At 39.0% G+C, this 17,443-nt stretch overlaps 2 protein-coding genes across 5 annotated transcripts in view; both read left to right on the forward strand.

Annotated features, from left to right (window-relative positions):
* On the forward strand, positions 1–11,593 carry NSMCE4A (NSE4 homolog A, SMC5-SMC6 complex component). Its single transcript, XM_072424248.1, has 11 exons — positions 1–220; positions 2,445–2,525; positions 2,932–3,062; positions 3,784–3,935; positions 5,436–5,535; positions 6,194–6,284; positions 7,825–7,919; positions 8,986–9,034; positions 9,769–9,860; positions 10,933–10,997; positions 11,399–11,593. The coding sequence occupies exons 1-10, from the start codon at positions 97–99 to the stop codon at positions 10,990–10,992; spliced, it is 975 nt and encodes a 324-aa protein (XP_072280349.1). The 5' UTR covers positions 1–96; the 3' UTR covers positions 10,993–10,997; positions 11,399–11,593.
* Positions 11,594–14,053: 2,460 nt separating this feature from the next.
* The window catches only part of ATE1 (arginyltransferase 1), a 61,541-nt gene continuing 58,151 nt past the window's right edge, over positions 14,054–17,443 (forward strand). For 2 of the 4 annotated variants that reach the window (XM_072424932.1, XM_072424933.1), the window contains exon 1: positions 14,362–14,494. In XM_072424932.1, the coding sequence (XP_072281033.1) occupies positions 14,389–14,494 (106 nt within the window). In that variant the 5' untranslated portion in view covers positions 14,362–14,388. Of the gene's footprint in view, positions 14,195–14,361; positions 14,495–17,443 lie in introns of those variants that run through there. The other 2 variants (XM_072424936.1, XM_072424934.1) reach the window with 2 other exon arrangements.

Genomic DNA, 17,443 nt, shown 5'->3' on the forward strand with positions numbered 1-17,443 from the left:
GTCTCCGTAGGATCTGATATCCTTCCCCTTTATCGGTATCGGCGGTAAATTCTAGCGGGGCGGAGTTTGTGTTGCTGTCACAGGACTTTTACAATTATGTCCACGGGTGTGGAGGACCACAGAGACTCATTCATGGACGGAGACAACGAGGGAACCCGGGACGATGGGAGCCGTAGAGAGATCCGACACAAGTACCGAGAGCTCATACAGAACATGCACCGTGAGTGTCTGTCCTGGCCGACAGGGCCTTGTGGGGTTACCATAGCAACAGACTGACTGACCATGGACACAGCATATAAATGTCTGTCTGATCACGTGATGTAAATACAAGGCTCACATATGGAAACCCCCAAACCTGGGGACCTAAGAGGAGCTTTACATTATATATCTGAACCCCAAAACCTTGTGGGGGTGATGGGCCTGGAATAAAGGTTCTCAGGGGCCTTGTGCACATGTGGATTGTGTATCTGCACGTGTGCTTTACATTGCATGCTCATAATGCCACATGTCATGCTTATATTATTGCAATGCGCAGATTGTTCATATTGATACATTGCTAGTGCATGACAACACATGTATTGGGGTTCTGTTCATATTCAACACCGCACGGCAGTACATGTGTTACCATGCATTGCTACATGCGTCATAAAGAAATCTTTGTGCTTCATATCTGTTCTGATTTAGATTTTCTAATATGTCTATTAGTAGATCTTATAGTTCAACATTGACAGATATGGCTTATTTTACACTATCTGTAGTTTCTGGGTGATTGTTTGAGCAGAATGAAACTTTTATAAATAATAAACTGATACCAAGCAGCTCCTTTGTTGCAGAAGGGTGGAGTGATGTCCAGTCTACAAAAAAATAAACTTATCTGCCTGATCTTAGGAGTTTTTTTATCTACCTTCTTTCTGAGGTCTGGTATTCAGACATCCTGATTGGCTGGGATGATGTAACCCCTGCACATGTATGTGTGAATTCATTGGGATTCCCTGCTATGCTCTGCTATGCTGGGCTGCTCATGCACAGCTCTGTGTATTGCAGGAAGGAGACCCCACCTGTCCCTTTTAGCAGTACACAATGCACCTACAGTGTAACACTGTTATTCGTCCCTCCCCACGGGCATATTGTCTTGGCGCAACTTTCGATTCTGCCCTCCCATTTACCCCCCATATTCAGAACATTTTTAGGTCCTGTCACTTTCACCTACACAACATCTCCAAAATCCACCCCTACCTGTCCCCTGAGACCACCAAACTCCTTGTACATGCTCTTATCATCTTTCATCTGGACTACTGTAACATCCTTCTCTCTGGTATTCCACTAACCCGACTCTCTGCTCTACAATCTATTATGATAGCTGCAGCCAGACTCATCCATCCTTCCCACTGTTCCTCTTCTGCTGCATCTCTTTGTAGTTCTCTTCATTGGCTTCCATTTCATTTTACCTTCAAATCCCTCCACAGTTCTTGTCCCACTTCCCTTTCTGATCTGATAGAAAAATACTCCCCTAGCTGCTCTCTTCGCTCCTCTTAATGACTAACTTATGACTTCCTCACTCATAACCTCATCACACGCAATGCTCCAAGACTTTTCTGCCCCAACTCTCTGGAATGGTCTTCCTCGTTCTATTCGGTTCCTACTTTCTGCTCATTTAAAAGAGCACTCAAAACCCATCTTTTCAAACTTGCCTACCCATCTTCTACCCATCACCCAAACTTGCCTACTCATTCCCACTACTCATCACTATTCCATATCCCCCCTCCTATTGTGTGATACTTCCCACATCTCCTAGATTGTAAGCTCTTCTAGACCGAGTCCTCTGCTCCTCCTGTGTCACTGTTTGCATCTGGCTATTATTTACAACCCCTGTTTATTGTACAGTGCTGCATAATAAGTTGGCGCTATATAAATCCTGTTTATTAATATTATTAATAACATTAAGATCAGAATTCGCATTTTAGAACTTCCTGATCCAACACGGCTGTCTTTACTTTCATTCAGGTTCTAGGGTTCAAGTGTACCTTCATCCGCAATGTTTCCTCTCCCAAGGGCTGGTTGTGACATGTGGCAGATTTTTGTCACTATTCTGTGGTTGGAGTTTATTCCTTTATGGTGTTAGCTGTTGCATGCTGACGTACCGTGCTGTACTTAAATTAATGGGCTGCAGACCACAGTGCATTGCAATACAGAGGGCAATGTGTGTTCATTTGGTTAAATGCACTGTATTGCTTTAGTGAGAAAGAGCACTAACAGAAGGAAATTCACAAACACTGGGAGAACAGGCACACTCCATGCAGATACCAAGGCACAACTATGATCACAACCTAGTGCTGCAAGCCAGGTATACGAACTACTTGCAGCTTGGCTTGGGGATCTTTGGTAATGTTGGATCAAAGGTACTTTTGCATTCCATAATGTTTTTATTTTTTTCTTTTCGGCAGAGAACAGAGATGACATGCTCAGCTCCCGTAGTAATAGACTGACCGAGACCCTCGAGCAAGCCAATAAACTGTTTGAAGGAGGCAAGTGGCTAAATCAAGTTTACCTTTACATGTACCCCCTACGTATATAGCTGTAAAACTACCCGTGGTTGGGATGCACAGCAGAGGCACCCATACATTTAAACAGTACTTGGGTACATTAATAAAATTATCAGTGTATCAACTCATGGCAAAATTAACCATAAATGTATAGTAGAAAGGTATTTACCAATGTTTTCCTTTTTTTGGGGGGTATTGCTGGAGAATCATAATCTTCCATTTGTTTTGGCCCTGTTTCTGGCTGTGAAGCTGCCTTGAACAACTTCCTGTGTTTGTGGGTTCTGTGAAACAAACTAGTTACTACAAATATGTATACTCATGCCCAATCACTAATGTTACATTTATATGTTACATTTATACATCATGGCACTTGTATTTGCAATTTCAGTGTCCAAAGCCAGAGAAGCTGCACTTGACGCTCAGTTTTTAGTTTTGGCATCAAACTTGGGGAAAGAAAAAGCCAGCCAACTCCGTGCAGACCTGACAGTGTTTGACCCGATTTCATTTGCAGAGGACTTGGTAAGTTTTACTTGATCAGAAGTAAGTTGTGTGAATCAGATCTGATTTTAAAGGTGGTTTCTAGGCAGGCAATGAACATTATTTATTGGAGTTGTACTTTTCTTCTATTTTAATTTAGACATATTTTCATTTCTGGATTTGTGTTAAGCAGTGCCCAGACTGGAAGAAGGCACTGGGAGTGATTCAGGCTAACCTGCATGCATATGTACTGGCAGGGAACATGCCAATAAGAGTAGAGGCCAGAGAAGGTGACTATGCAATCACTTCTCCTTCATTAAGCAAAATGTGTACAAATTCTTTTCTTCTCTTGTACAGATAGGAGGGCAAATGATAACTGTACTTTGCAAGTACAGGTATTCAGTATTCTACCCATAAATTTTTTAAAAAGGAAGTAAACTCTAAAGTCACCCAAAACAAAAAAAAATACACTTACCTCCAATCCCATGGAGCAGTCCAGACGTGTCCTCCATCGGGAGCCTGACTTAAAGGGGCTGGGGAGAACACTGGGTATTGTTTAAATGTGTTCCAATCCTTTTCTCCCTTTCCTTTTTAGAGTAAAATTACTTATCCAGTGATGTAGTGCAATCACATCCAGAGTTCATATGTGTACTAACCTGCATGCAGTAAACTAAAGTCTTGTTTCATTTGATTCCTACATTTTGTATGTTGCCTCCACGTATCCCACTGCTGTATGTAAAAATTGTATTATTCCTCATTGCAGCTTACATTCATGGGCATTAATCGGCTGGAAAACCCTGACAGTGACAGTGAAGATGAAGGATTTGCCAAAGGATATCTTCCTCCAGACGCCTGGCATAAACTGGGAACTGAAGCTGATAAATATTTCAAAAGAACTCCTACCTTTCATTTCATGTGAGTGATTGACTGAGCCATTGCAATTCACAATTGGTATCATGTTGAAAACTGTTCAGTCCTTGATCTCTGTGGTACAAAACATATTGGAAAGGTAAATAATTTATCTGGGGATGTTAGGATTAGTATACAAAGCAGATATGGAATTAGGAAATTGGGTCATAAGTCTATGCCTGAACAATGCCACCAGTTGACTCCTCGGGCTTAAGCTAGGTACACACTTATACGCAATATTTATCATTAGAAAACGAACAACTAACGATTATGCACAATTATTTTGAACGATCGTATTGCGCACAATTCTGTACATGCTGTAACGATACGATCCTTCAAATATAATCCACCAATGGTGTACACACGCTAGATACGATTGTTTGAACGATGCAGGGAGGGACATGTAAAGGAGAAAGTGTACTGCAGAACCATCCACGATCACTAAACGACTGTACACACAATAGATAGTGAACGATCGTCACTCAATCAGATCCGCCGGGATGGTCGTTGGTTTCCAGTGACATTCCTCGTTCATCGGCTTCCTTGGTCAGTCGTTGTGCACTTTTTTTGTTAACGATTATCGGACGATCGGTCATTAGCCATTTGTTTCCAACGGTAATTATTGCAAGTGTGTAGGCAGCTTTAGTTTCTCCTGAACAGGTAGGAGAAAATTTACACTAGACACAATGGCACTACTGCCCAAGCGATTTCAGTGATGGAAGGGAATATTTTCATCTCTACTAACATCCAAAATTTTATTTGCAGAAATGAAAATTACTCCCTTTTATGGAGAACATTGTTAGGTACATATGGATACCAAACAGCCACCTACCCAAAAGCAAAATGATCATATGGAGAACATGAACAGCAATCTTGTGATGTTTGGATTCATTGCAGTTAGGACCAATTATTGGTATCAGAGGTTCTGGTTTTGGTCCAGTCATTAGAACCACATGGCCTATTGGTGCTTAAGCTCAGAACTTTCCTCTTAGGAGGGACCCAAGGTAATTGAGCAAGAGAGAGGTGACCCCCCCCCACACACACACACACACCATCCCTGGCTCCATAACTAAGCAATGGTGGGAGGTCGCTTCATGCTGAGTCCATAGGTGATTGGGCAAGCAGGAAGTGACCTCCCACCATTGCTGGTTCCATAATTACAGCAAGCTTTCAGATGTTTGTTGTTTTATGTCAGAGCTGGTCCTGAACGAACGTATGCCATACACCTCCATGTGATCCAACAACCAAAAGCATTATTCCTCGTATTCTGCTTTTTATTCCCTTTTATTTTTTAGCAAATTGTCTAAAATATTTTATGCTTTTATTAACCATCTCTTTGTAAATATTTTCTATGCACTATTCTACTCTTTTAGAATATTTTCCAAGTACCCTAATACTATCATAACTCCTATAGTCTGTGTGCATAGCTGCATTGAATTTCTAGTGCTCGTAAGCTTTCCAAACAACTAGGGACCCTAGGTTCATGACAGTATATTATTTATCTAGGCTGGGCTCGTTCAAGACTGAACCTCCTGTAGTTCGGCAAAGAATTGACCGCCAAAGGAGAGCTAGTAAAGTTGAAGAGAAGAGGGTGATGCCAGCCCAGGTATGATGCATACGTGTTGCTTTGTTACATTAAAATGTAATCATTAAATGGATTTAAAGTCATAAATTGCTGATTATGATTTATTACCAATCTACATCTGTGCTGTAGCTTTGCTTTTTATGCACCCATAGTTTTTTTTTCCACAATACAAGGATTGAGGAAAAGGAAATAAAAGAGCTTAAATAATTGGGTAAAAAAAAGAAAAAAGAATCATGCATTGTAACATGTGAAAGAAGTCATAGGGAGACCTCTGCTTAAAGCGTTTAAATATTTATGGCTTTCTTGTAGACATGTCCAGTAATTTTTTTTTATGTACAGCCTACTGTTAAGGGTTTTACTCAGCTGTAATGAATATTATGCCATACAAACTGCATTTTCCCCATACATAAGTACTGAAGCATCAAGATCACATCAGCATCCTATTGCAGAAAACAATTAGTACCACCCTCCTCCCCAGGTAGTGCTTGTTACATGGCATGACATACCAACGCTGTCAATTATTTGAGAAATAAATGAACTCAAGCTCTGTCTTGGTCGGTTGCTGGTGTTCTTGGCACATTACTGATGTTTTTGCAGAAAATGTAATCTTTTTCTGTGAATGCAGAGAGATTTTACATTTCTACAAATATCATTTACATACTTTGTATTTTTTTTGTAGCTGAAAAAAATGGAAGAGTCACACCAGGAAGCAACAGAAAAGGAAGTTGAGCGTATCCTTGGCTACCTACAAAGCTACTTTAAAGATGATCGTAAGTCAAAACTTTTTGTAGTATCAGAAATGGATGTCTTTATACATTAAAGCAATCCTGAGCAGGATAAGATGGAAATAGATATATAATCACTCTGATCATGGTTACCTAGCTGTCGTGCTGCTATGGCTTTGGATTTAGATGGCCTCTTTGTTTCCCCACTACTACTTTGATGTAATGTTCATAGGCTTTTATAAAGTGATGTTTATGTCTGATTTACACCTAACATAAATAAACTCGTTGGTAAACTGTATGATCACATCACCAGTACCTGAGCTGGACCAGTACATAAGCTGATTGTCACCTTTATCAATAGGGAGATCTAAATAGTTCGCTTAACCTCCCTAGCGGTTCATTTCTTTCCGGTTTTATATGTTTAAAAGCGGTACATTGTTTTTCATGAAAATGTATTTTACAGTATAATAGTATGAGTATAATAAAGTTTGAAACACAAATTCATGATTTGAATATAAAAATATGATCAAAATATAAAATTAAATAAATTTTTTTTTTTTTATTTAAAAAAAAGAATAAATTCTTTAAAAATATAATCTATAATCATATTATATATACTGTAAAATAGATGTTCTTGAAAACCATGTACTGCTTTTACACATTTAAATCCAATGTATTGCATTTAATACATTTATTTTGTATTGAATGCAATACAAATGGATTTTGAATTTCCCGCCCTGCCCCACCAACGTCACGGGAAACTCCCCCGGGGACTCATCGTGTGCAGAGGACGCCAAAAGAAGACGGAGATTGCGGCAATCGACAACGCGGGACGCCGGCGGATCAGGTAAGGCTGCATTTACTAACCTTCCCATAGGTTATACCTACCCCGAGTGTGACTCGGGGTTACAGCTTGCAGCAACTTTTTTCTACTCCAAGTCACACTCGGGGTTACCGCTAGGAAGGTTAAAAGTAAAATCACTTTTGTGGCAATCTAATGGCCCATATGTATGTAAATATGCTCGATGAGTCACTAGCAGCAACAAATATCTCCCAGCAGATTTAAACATTTTAGGGTTATGGATCAGTAATCCAAAAAGTAGAGCAGACACTTTCACAAGTTTATATTTTTTAAATAGGAGGGGGAATGTGTTTTCAGCACTCGCTTGTTCTCCCCTCTCCATTGAGCAGAATGGCGCTGTATGTACACCGCTCGTTCATCTTTCGGTCTTTTGTCGTTGGAAACAATCGTTAACGACCCTTTCCAACAACATTAGTCTTACTTGTGTATGTAGCCTTTGAGATTTCCTGTGTCCAAATGTTGACTAGTTTTACACATTTTTTGCCTGGAGTGAATTTGCTCATTAGGCTTTACAGTGAAACTGGGTTGCTGGAGTTTTATACCTGCCACAGATTTAGATAGCAGGGACTCACATGCATGTTCAGCTTTATATTTCATTGTAAAGAAGTGGGGCATTATTGCTTTTTGATAAAAAAAAACTTTTTCAACCCTTGTAACCTTTTTGTTTGGAACCCTTTTTTTTTCTTTTCTTACGTTTAATTTTACCTCCTTTTTTTCTTTTAGCTGAAACTCCCATATCTTTCTTCGATTTTGTTATCGATCCAAACTCATTTGCTCGTACTGTGGAAAACATGTTCCATGTTTCTTTTATCATTAGGGTAAGTCTCCCATACAGCTATACATAGTGATAATTGCCTACCCTGTTTACTGTTGATGTATTACTAAAAAAATATGGGTTAGATCAAGAATTGTATCAATTGCATGGTCTGTATTTAGCATTATTCTAGCTTCTAGCTCTAGCTAAAGGTATGGTATGGAATGGTTTTGAGAAACTTGAGTGGCTTGCACTGAGCTTTGACCTTAAACCATTTCTTCCCCGATATCCATATCTCAAACCTCACAAATGCACTTGTTAGTATCTATATTGATGCCAATGGTTTTGAAATGGAGGGGGGGGGTTGTCCAACATGTTCATAAGTATGATAGGCAGGTGTCTACAAACTTTTGGCCATTTCAGGCATTCCTGACTTTTCTAATCACTTAATTGCTTTCTCAGTCATTGACCTGGAACCAGTAATGCTACGTACACAGTGCAATATTTGTCGTTGGAAACGAACGATTAACGACCAATTGTCCGATAATCGCTAACAAAAAAAGTGCACAACGATGCCGATGAACAAGGAATGTTGCTGGAAATGAACGATCATTCCAAGAAGTCTGTTCGGGCGACCATCATTCACTCTCTATTGTGTGTACGGTCGTTCAGTGATTGTGGATTGTTCTGCGGTACACTTTCTCTGCTACATGTCACTTCTGGCATTGTTCAAACAATTGTATCTAGTGTGTGTACACTATTGGTGGATTATTTTTGAAAATATTCGTAAATAATCACGATTATTTTAAAAAATAATCCACCAATAATGTATAATTGATTATAATCGTTGATCGGTCGTAATTCATTCGTTTTCTAACAATAAATACTGCACGTGTGTACCTAGCCTAACCTAATAAATCAGGAGTTGTGATTTCTGTTGTTACAAATTTATTCAGGTTCACTGGCACTTTTTGGAGGAGGTCAGCAATAGAAGTTTCAGTGATTTACATATTTTTCTTGTTGTGTATGATACAGCATGTACATTTATTAGTTTCTTACTAACTACTAAGTGTTTTTCTTATTTGCTTTGCTAAATGCTTGATTTTCTTTTCTGGTCATTTTTATTGTAGGATGGTTTTGCAAGAATAAAGCTTGATCAAGACAAACTGCCAGTTATAGGTAAGCAAAAACCTAAAGAATAAATGACATCTATTAGAACAATATAGTCGTTTGATAGAGATATCCAAACAATATAGTTTTTTTTGTAGTGGTACTTTTCAACCTTTTTGCTGCCTTAGAAGTGTACCAAGTCTTAGTAAAGTTCTGTCCCATTTGTATTGTGTTTTGGCTTCACATACAAATTTTTGGAAATTCAAAACACACTTGAAGGAGGACAAGGTCATCTAAAGCTAATGCCATCAACACAGGCCCTAAGCCTGTCCATACAGGCCCATATTGTTGCATGCAATGATTGAGGGCATATATAGTGAGTTACTGCCCTCTAATTGATTTACTCATCAGATTGAGGATTGAGTTAAGTGATATTTTGCAGCCTTTTTCATTACACCGATGTAGATGTCTGTTTTATATTGAAGGGTATGTTCTGGCTGTTTTTTTTCCCATTTTCTATATTTTACTCTAAATTCACACCCTACACCCCCCACCCCAGACACAAGTTAAAATATGCTTACCTTTGACAATTTACATCATTAGGTATCTCCACATGCACTATAATGAGAGGAAGAATTTGAGGGCCAGTATTCATTGTTAAATCGAAAATGATGTTCTGTAAAGTCTTTGGTACATATTTAAGACACCATCTCTGCTCAAAATAAAAAGCTAATGCTAAACTATTGACTTTATTTTTTATTAATGTGCAGCCATTTAATCTTGTATGTTTTACACTTTAATAGAACCGGTTTCTCAAGAAGACGAGTCACAGATAGACAAAAATGATCAATCGAGGTATCAAGGAGTCATCTCCCTTAGCCACCAAGACTGGAAGGTGACTCATATATGTATATTTTATATATATTTACAGTTTTTTTTTTTCTCAGTGACAAACATTTAGTTTTGCAGCGCTAAAGGCTCGTTTATAATAATTTGTTGCAGTAATGCACATCATTTGCGTGATGTGTTGTTTGGTTATCTTATTTGCATTTCAGTCACATCTTCCAAGTGCTCTGGCCACAGAATGCATGAATTGTTATTTAATTATTCCTTACCTGGTGACTGATACCAGACAGGACCACAGAACCCCATTCTTCTATTGTCCATAACATGGAGGAGTGGTTCCAAGGGGCCAGGAGAGGTTCTCACTTAGGGCTTATAAATATTTCGACAGGGGTTAACTTTTAAGATTTACATTACATTTACGATTATACAATTATTTTTTATATACCAACATTTATGGAAAGCAAGGGCCCTTTAAAAAAAAAAAAACAAATAAAGTGGAACTCCAATTTAAGCTTTTTTCCTTTCTTTTTGTTTTAGCATGCAGAGGGGGGTTACCCTGTCATTGGTTTGTACTGTGTTTCTGGAACATTTAAAACTGCTTCCAGTAATGTTTATTGGCGGTTCTCACCTAGACACAAAGTGAGGGGAAATCTGTTTGATTTCTAAATTAATGGCTAATGATGTTCTCTAATTGGACAGGCCCAGCTCCTAAGCTGGCTATACGGTGTTAGATTAATCATTTTATTTGCTAATAATATATAGTTTATCGAAAATCTATTAGATGACCTATGACAATTTGACAATATTTTAATGAATATTGATTGGTAATGCTCATCATTTTCTCATCAATGCAGGAAGGTAATGGCAGTGCTTGTCTAGCAGGCTGATTGTACAAAGTAACATTGGTTTTCAGATTTCTTTTCAGGAGTTTCTTGATTTCAATGAGATTCTGATCGTTAACCTGATCATGGAAACATCTATAACTGTGTAGTCAGTTTTTTTTTGGAAGCACTTTTTTTTTAAAATGACTGCCTGGTTTTTGTCGGTACATCTTCAGATCAATCAGTAGTGCAATATATATATTTGTACGTTGTGTAGCCTAATGTTTCTTTGTTTTCTAGGAAATAATAGAGACGTTTGAAATCACTGAACCTATGATCCCCCCACTAAAAGCAACATAAACTTTGTAAGTTTTAACAATTATTTATGACATGTTTATTAGATGTATCTGTTTTTCCAGATTGATGCCTACCTGTCCTTTGATCCTCTTTAAGTTTATCAAATGGATATGTGTCTTTTGTTTGGCGCTCCCTGCAGCTTCACAGTTATTATTGTTATTATTAAACAGTATTTATATAGTGCCATCATATTACGCAGCATTGTAGACGCTTGAGTTGTGCTACCTTTAACACATGTGAATAATGATGTCCATAAAGCCATTTGTTTCTTTCTAACAATCTCCATGATGCATAGTATAGGATGCAATGAGCCAGGATTTGTTACTGGAGGCTGTATTTTGTGTTCTTTTATACATTGCTAATATAGTTTTGTTGCTCCGAACACTAATTTGTTTGGGTTCTCTTTTAGGACAAGCTGTCAGAAAAGCCTAGCCAAGTGGGTGATGTCAATGCTGCTGGACCATGGAAGGAATTATTGCTAAATCTTTCAAAGATTGTATTTTCACACCAAGGCTTATATCTGTAAATTGTTATATTCTGTATACATTTTGTACATATGTTTTACATTTTGGTTTATTTCCAAATATATGACTCTTTTCTGGGATTGAGTTGTTTGTTAATCATTTTGTCTACACAGGGACCACAGTCTATGATGCAAAAAAAATTTTTTTACTACTTTTTTGTTACTGGGTTTTTAAATCAATTCATGGGGGGGGACTAATTGCGTTCTTTTATACATCAATCAATTTATAGGTTATCATGCTAGTCCCTTTGCCCCTATACTTTGAGGTCTGGATCCAGTATACTTGGTGACTCAATGTATTTGAACTCAGTGGATTAGCATCCAGTCTATTGGCATTTTTAGGATGACACAAGTGCCAACCCACCTATTTCTTTCTTTTTTTTTTTTTTCTTTTATGGTTGCTTTTTTTTTTTCTTTTTTTTCTTTTATGGTTGCTTTTTTTTTTCTTTTACGGTTGCTTTAAATGAGAACTTTTGCATGCTTCTCATACTAATCTTAAAAACCACTACATGAACTAAATGAAAGGAAGTGTGTAGAGGCATGCTAATTGAGGTTTTGTAGGCTAAAAGTTTCATTCATAGACTTCACTGACATGAGACCAACAGTATTTTTCCAAATTACATTATCATTGCTTCAAACACTAATCAACCAAACTATTAAAGCCACTTGCTCAATATTATATAGGTTTTCCTTATTAATTGTGCCTTATAAGCAGTTCTGAAGGTTAAACCTGTTGGTGCTTACTTTTTTGTTTAAGTATATATTACTTTTTTAGATGTCATAGTGTCCAAATTGTGTCAAATTCCTGGTAGTGGAGGATTGGCCCTGCCAATATCCAATCCTATAGTTAACAGCCGGCAGAACTGACTAAGCTGCTCTACCCCGATATATCCTACACTAGAATGTTTTCAGCTCTTATTTATACAGCGATAACATATTACACATCGCATCAAAATGTAGTCATGTGATTTACCTGTACCTAGGAGCTCACAATCTAATGTCCCTACCATAACCCCATGCCGGTTTGTGTATATATGGAAGAAAACCCAGAGAGAACAGTGAGCTTTCTCCCTTTTGGCTTGCAAACCAAATCAATTGGAACTTAGTGAGAATTATGAAACACTATATGACTGTTTCTGAAACAATTGTTTTTCATCTGTTCAGAGATTTTTGTGCTGTTCATCACTTTGCTTAGTATTAAGCTAAGTATTAACCTTGTAGTATTAAGCCTAGTGTTGGGGCATTGATTAGGCATTCATATGTGTGATAAAAGCATACAAACTGCATGCAAATTCAAACCTACACTTCAATGCAAAAGTCCTAGCCTGCTCAGCCAGTATTCTGCTAGTTTTGTTTTTCCATTTGTTTTACTAATAAATGAATAAAAAGGGGGCAGTGCTAGAGCTTGAGCTATAAGTTGCCAGTAGCAATAGCAATCACTTTTGCAGACAGGAGAAAAAAAGGTAATCCTTGCCAATATATTAATATATATATTGCACTGCAACTAGGTAAACTAATATGATTGTGCAGATATATCATAACATTAGAAGCTATCATCAAACATGAAAACCTCACCTGTGGAACAATATTCACAAGTGCTATATTTACAGAAATGGAGGTGTCAGACTGGACATTCTGTGCAGCTCCCAGGCACCTTGCTGGTGTTTGCATGTTTTACAATGGGCAGTACTGAACTTCTCACGGTTATACTTTATGGGTTGTCACAAGTGATATACTCCATGCAACCACTCACCTTAGGAGATGGGAACCTCAGCCAGTCTGGCCATAGCCTACACAGGCTTCATTTCCAAAATTTAGATATGGTGTACATACCTGTTAACAAATATATTTGCACATAGGGTTCCTGCTTATCACTTCCGAGTTGCCGAATCCTGTCTAGCATTGGCTAGTAAACAACCATTTGGGAACTTTCTTACGAGCAAAAGTTGTCTTCATTAAGAGCACCGATCACTCACTACAGCTTGGCAAACTTGGCATAGAGAAAAGTTAAATATATTCCTTGAGATAACACAAAGTGTGCATAAGAATCGCACTGAATTTCTGATTAGATTAACAATTATTTTTTACACTTTTTGAGCAGATTTAACAAAATGCTTTCAATATATAAATGCAAAGTAACAAATCAAAGAATTTTTCTATTGGGTTCATATACACGTTAGGGCAGACCATTTATTTTCAATAGGCTGCTAATACACGAAACTAAACCCAATGACGGTATCTTTTCTTACATGGTGCAGGGTTACTGGCAGCTAGCTGCTTTACTTTGGCATTGGGAATGTAATTCTAAATAAATAGTAAGTTCTTTGCATTATAGTAACAAAGGGTTGTAAGTGATGCACTTTTTATTCTTCTTTCTAGCCCATCAGCAGTTGTAAAGCCCCAGCCCCAGGGAAATTGTTTAAATTTGTTATAAATCCACTCTAGATTGAGCTCTCAATCACCCAGCAAGGGTGCAGTACCAGCGGGAGCCATTGCGAGCAGTAAAGTACACTATCTTATTATAAGGCTTTCCGCTCCCAATGCGCTTCTCGTTTACGACCCCGGTTTATTAGGAGGCCAGCAAATCCTATGCTACTATGTATTCTATACTGGAGTACAAAGGACTTAGAGATGAGGCGAGATGCGGATACTGTCGCTCCCTGCACGGCAAAACATCTCATGGTAAGTTCTCTCGGCTAAGTACACCTGCTATGGGGTCGTGCTTCTAATGGGCCACCACACTGCCCTCACATAATATGGCGCTTATAAACCTGGTTGGATAACTTTTGCCCATAGTAAAGATGGCAATTCAGGATTCACCTAGAAGCGCAAGGACGCATGCGTACACCCGGCTCCGTTGACGGGCAGGGAGGAAGATGGCGTCTGCCGGTGGTGGAGCTCTGAGTATCTTGGAGTACTTTGGAGGAGAAGATGGGAACCGGTGCGGGTACTGTAAGAGCGATGGCGGGAACGTATCTCACGGTGAGAAGCTGAGGAGTTGTCTTAGAGGTCCCAGCATTCTTTGCTAGCCCGGGCATGCTGGGACTTTCAGTCTGAAATATTGCTGATTGCTGCAGCCAATGGGCTGCCTAGCTTCTGTTTTCACTTTGATGTGTGGGCGGGGCCAGGTGGCTATGTCTTGCCCCATGTAATACCCCATAGACCTGCACCTGGGGCAAATATACATTTACCCAAGTCCACCCCTCTTCCCACACCAGCTGAAACTTCAAATCACACTGACAATTCATTCCAGTTCTTCTTTAATAATAAACAGTCATAAGGGCTTTCAGATAGCTTTTTAGTTTTTCACAGCATCAGATTTTATCTGTTCCTATAGGATCTCTGTATTGGGGACAGAAGCTGCAACAACCCCCTTTTCTCCCGTATACTGACAATATTACATTTCAGCCTGATCGGGCTTCTAGTTTTTATCAGCAGGAGCCTCACAGTTCAGTTTCTTTAGAAAGCAGCCACAGCCACAGAGTAGAAAAGCCTTTTTGCTGCCAGCGTTCTGCTGATGGAGGAGCCATGCTGTCTGGATGGATGACATCCCCTGTGATGTCCAATCTAATCATCATAGATGCAGCTAAAAAGGATACTTGCTGTCTGACACCCCTCCTACAGAGTAATAGCCTTCCAATCAGCAGCTTTGTTCATTGAATAGTCGTTACTGGAGTATTTTGGATCTTTGCGGAGTGACTACTGCTTCTACACAGGGAACAAGTGTCCTTCTCTGCAGGAGGTTTGTCTGCTAGTAAACTCCTATTGCTTTGATGCAGCTGGAACATATTTCAACAAATATTTAGGTGGGATGATTCTGGAGTGCTATCTGGAGTCCAACCAGTCTGCTGATTGTGCCCTGTATTGTGGCTGGGTTCTATCTGAGGTCGTACACAGACCCTGCTTCTTGGCAGACAGTGATCTGTGCAGGGAACCCCTACATTTCACCCAATAAACTACAGGTAGTGCCCGGGTTACATATGGGATAGGGACTGTAGGTTTGCTCTTAAGTTTAATTTGTATGTAAGTCAGAACAGGTACATTATTTTAATAAATGCAGTTAGAACAGATGATTGTCTCAACATATTATTAGGCAGAGTGGTGTGTTACTGTATAAAATCCTCACTGTGAGTTATTCACAAACATATGGAGCCTAGACATTCATTAACTGCTGGAGCAAGCTGTGCTTTGATATGCAAAAAGAACTGCAGAGTTTGTCTTGGTCATTAAAGAGTTACAAGGTTGTAGAAGAGCCCCCCCATTCTACTGATCAGCTCTGTCCTTAAGATCACCCACAACCTCAGCTGTGTTTAGCAAAATATTTCTTCTGCATGTTATGCAAACTGTCCCCTCCCCCCCCTCTAAGCCTCCATTCTTCACACTAAGGAGCAAGGAAGCCCTATTCGTATCTAGGAGTCATCTGTATATCAGATATCCTTAACCTGGGGACTACCTGTATATAATACAATAATACTAATAATGAATCCTATTAACCAAAAAAAATAAAATCCAGAGTGGAAATGTAAAAAGCGCAGTGGCCCATGCAGGGTATGAGAGCTGAAGAGCTGGTTTACACCAGCCTCAGAATCCAGCGATCCCACGCGGTGGGCTACTTTCACAAACACTAGCACTGCAGCCCTGGTTCTAAAGAAGCAGAATCTGCACACAATAAATGGTTCTGTACCATTCACTGCTGCCCCTATTCATTTCCTATGGAGCTGACACAAGGTGGCGCTATCATGTGGTGTCTCCTGATAAGCAGCGGTTCTTGCGGGTATACGCACCGCAACCTCAGCATCAATGTAATCCCAGCCTAAGCGTAGAATGTTTCCTTCTATCATATTATTATTATATTCTACTTGTAGCTCTGTGTTATGTCTGAAATTTATTGTCTTTTCTCATACATAGTGCTGAGTTTTCTCTATTTTAAGTTCTGTATCCCTGATTGTCTTTTTTTATCTAAATATTTTTGTCTGGACATAAAGAAGAATCCTAAACAACCCTCACATGGAGCTGTGCTGATCTATTTTGTCAGAAGGGGGGCAAACACTGCCTGTTGGTAATTTGCTGTTCTATGGAAATTCAGGATTCTTGGGAAAGCTGCATACACACAGATACTAATATTATTATTATTATTATTAATAATAATAAACAGGATTATATAGCGCCAACACATTATGCAGCGTTGTACATTAAATAGGGGTTGCAAATGACAGACACTGAAGGAGGAGAGGACAAAGATTTGATGTGTGGGTGAAGCAACTGGGCGCCAGATTTGATCCATTCTTGCTGGTGGCTTATGGACATTTTCTGGACTTTATTAAATGTTAGAAAGTGATGAGTGACGTTTTAGTGTTTACATTTGAAATGGATGGGTGTGAAAGGAAATATTCGGAAATATTCGTTGGCATGTGATGGGAAAGTATTCCTAATCCAGTCTACAGAAGCGGCCGAGCAGCTCACCTACTATGAGACGCTGCGTGTGGCTTCTCAGCGCTGCACAAAAATCTGCACCTCCTGCTAATAAAAAAGACTTTTCAACCTCAGTTTAATTAATTAAACAATAATTAAAGTAATATTATAATATTAATATTAAAGCAATATATAAATAATATTAAAGCAATAATTAGGGAGCCCAATGGTTCTGCTGTCATAGGGTGAAATTCTGTGAAACCTCTTTTTTAAACTCTCAAGCTCTAAATATGCCAACATTTTCAGAAGAGATTTGTGACATTATCGGCCCCTTTTAGCTGTAGGTGCTGCCCAGTTTTATGGTTCTTTTATGTCCTATGTAAGTTCAGTGCTCAACACAGAAATCTTTTTAGGCCGGGTGGCAAGAAATTGTCGGAGAGTGGCAGCCCCCGTGTTGTGACCCAACTCATTGATAACCACCTAAAAACAGCCGGGTGGTTGCTGAAAAGTGCCGGGTGG

Source organism: Pyxicephalus adspersus, chromosome 10 (genome assembly GCF_032062135.1).
Source record: "Pyxicephalus adspersus chromosome 10, UCB_Pads_2.0, whole genome shotgun sequence".
Classification (NCBI taxonomy): domain Eukaryota; kingdom Metazoa; phylum Chordata; class Amphibia; order Anura; family Pyxicephalidae; genus Pyxicephalus; species Pyxicephalus adspersus.

Excerpts from the sequence above, each read along its gene's own strand:
- NSMCE4A (XM_072424248.1), top strand. The coding sequence starts at position 97 with ATGTCCACGGGTGTGGAGGACCACAGAGACTCATTCATGGACGGAGAC. Across the intron at positions 2,526-2,931 it reads CAATAAACTGTTTGAAGGAG|TGTCCAAAGCCAGAGAAGCT; the intron begins GCAAGTGGCTAA and ends TTGCAATTTCAG. Across the intron at positions 3,936-5,435 it reads ACTCCTACCTTTCATTTCAT|GCTGGGCTCGTTCAAGACTG; the intron begins GTGAGTGATTGA and ends TTATTTATCTAG.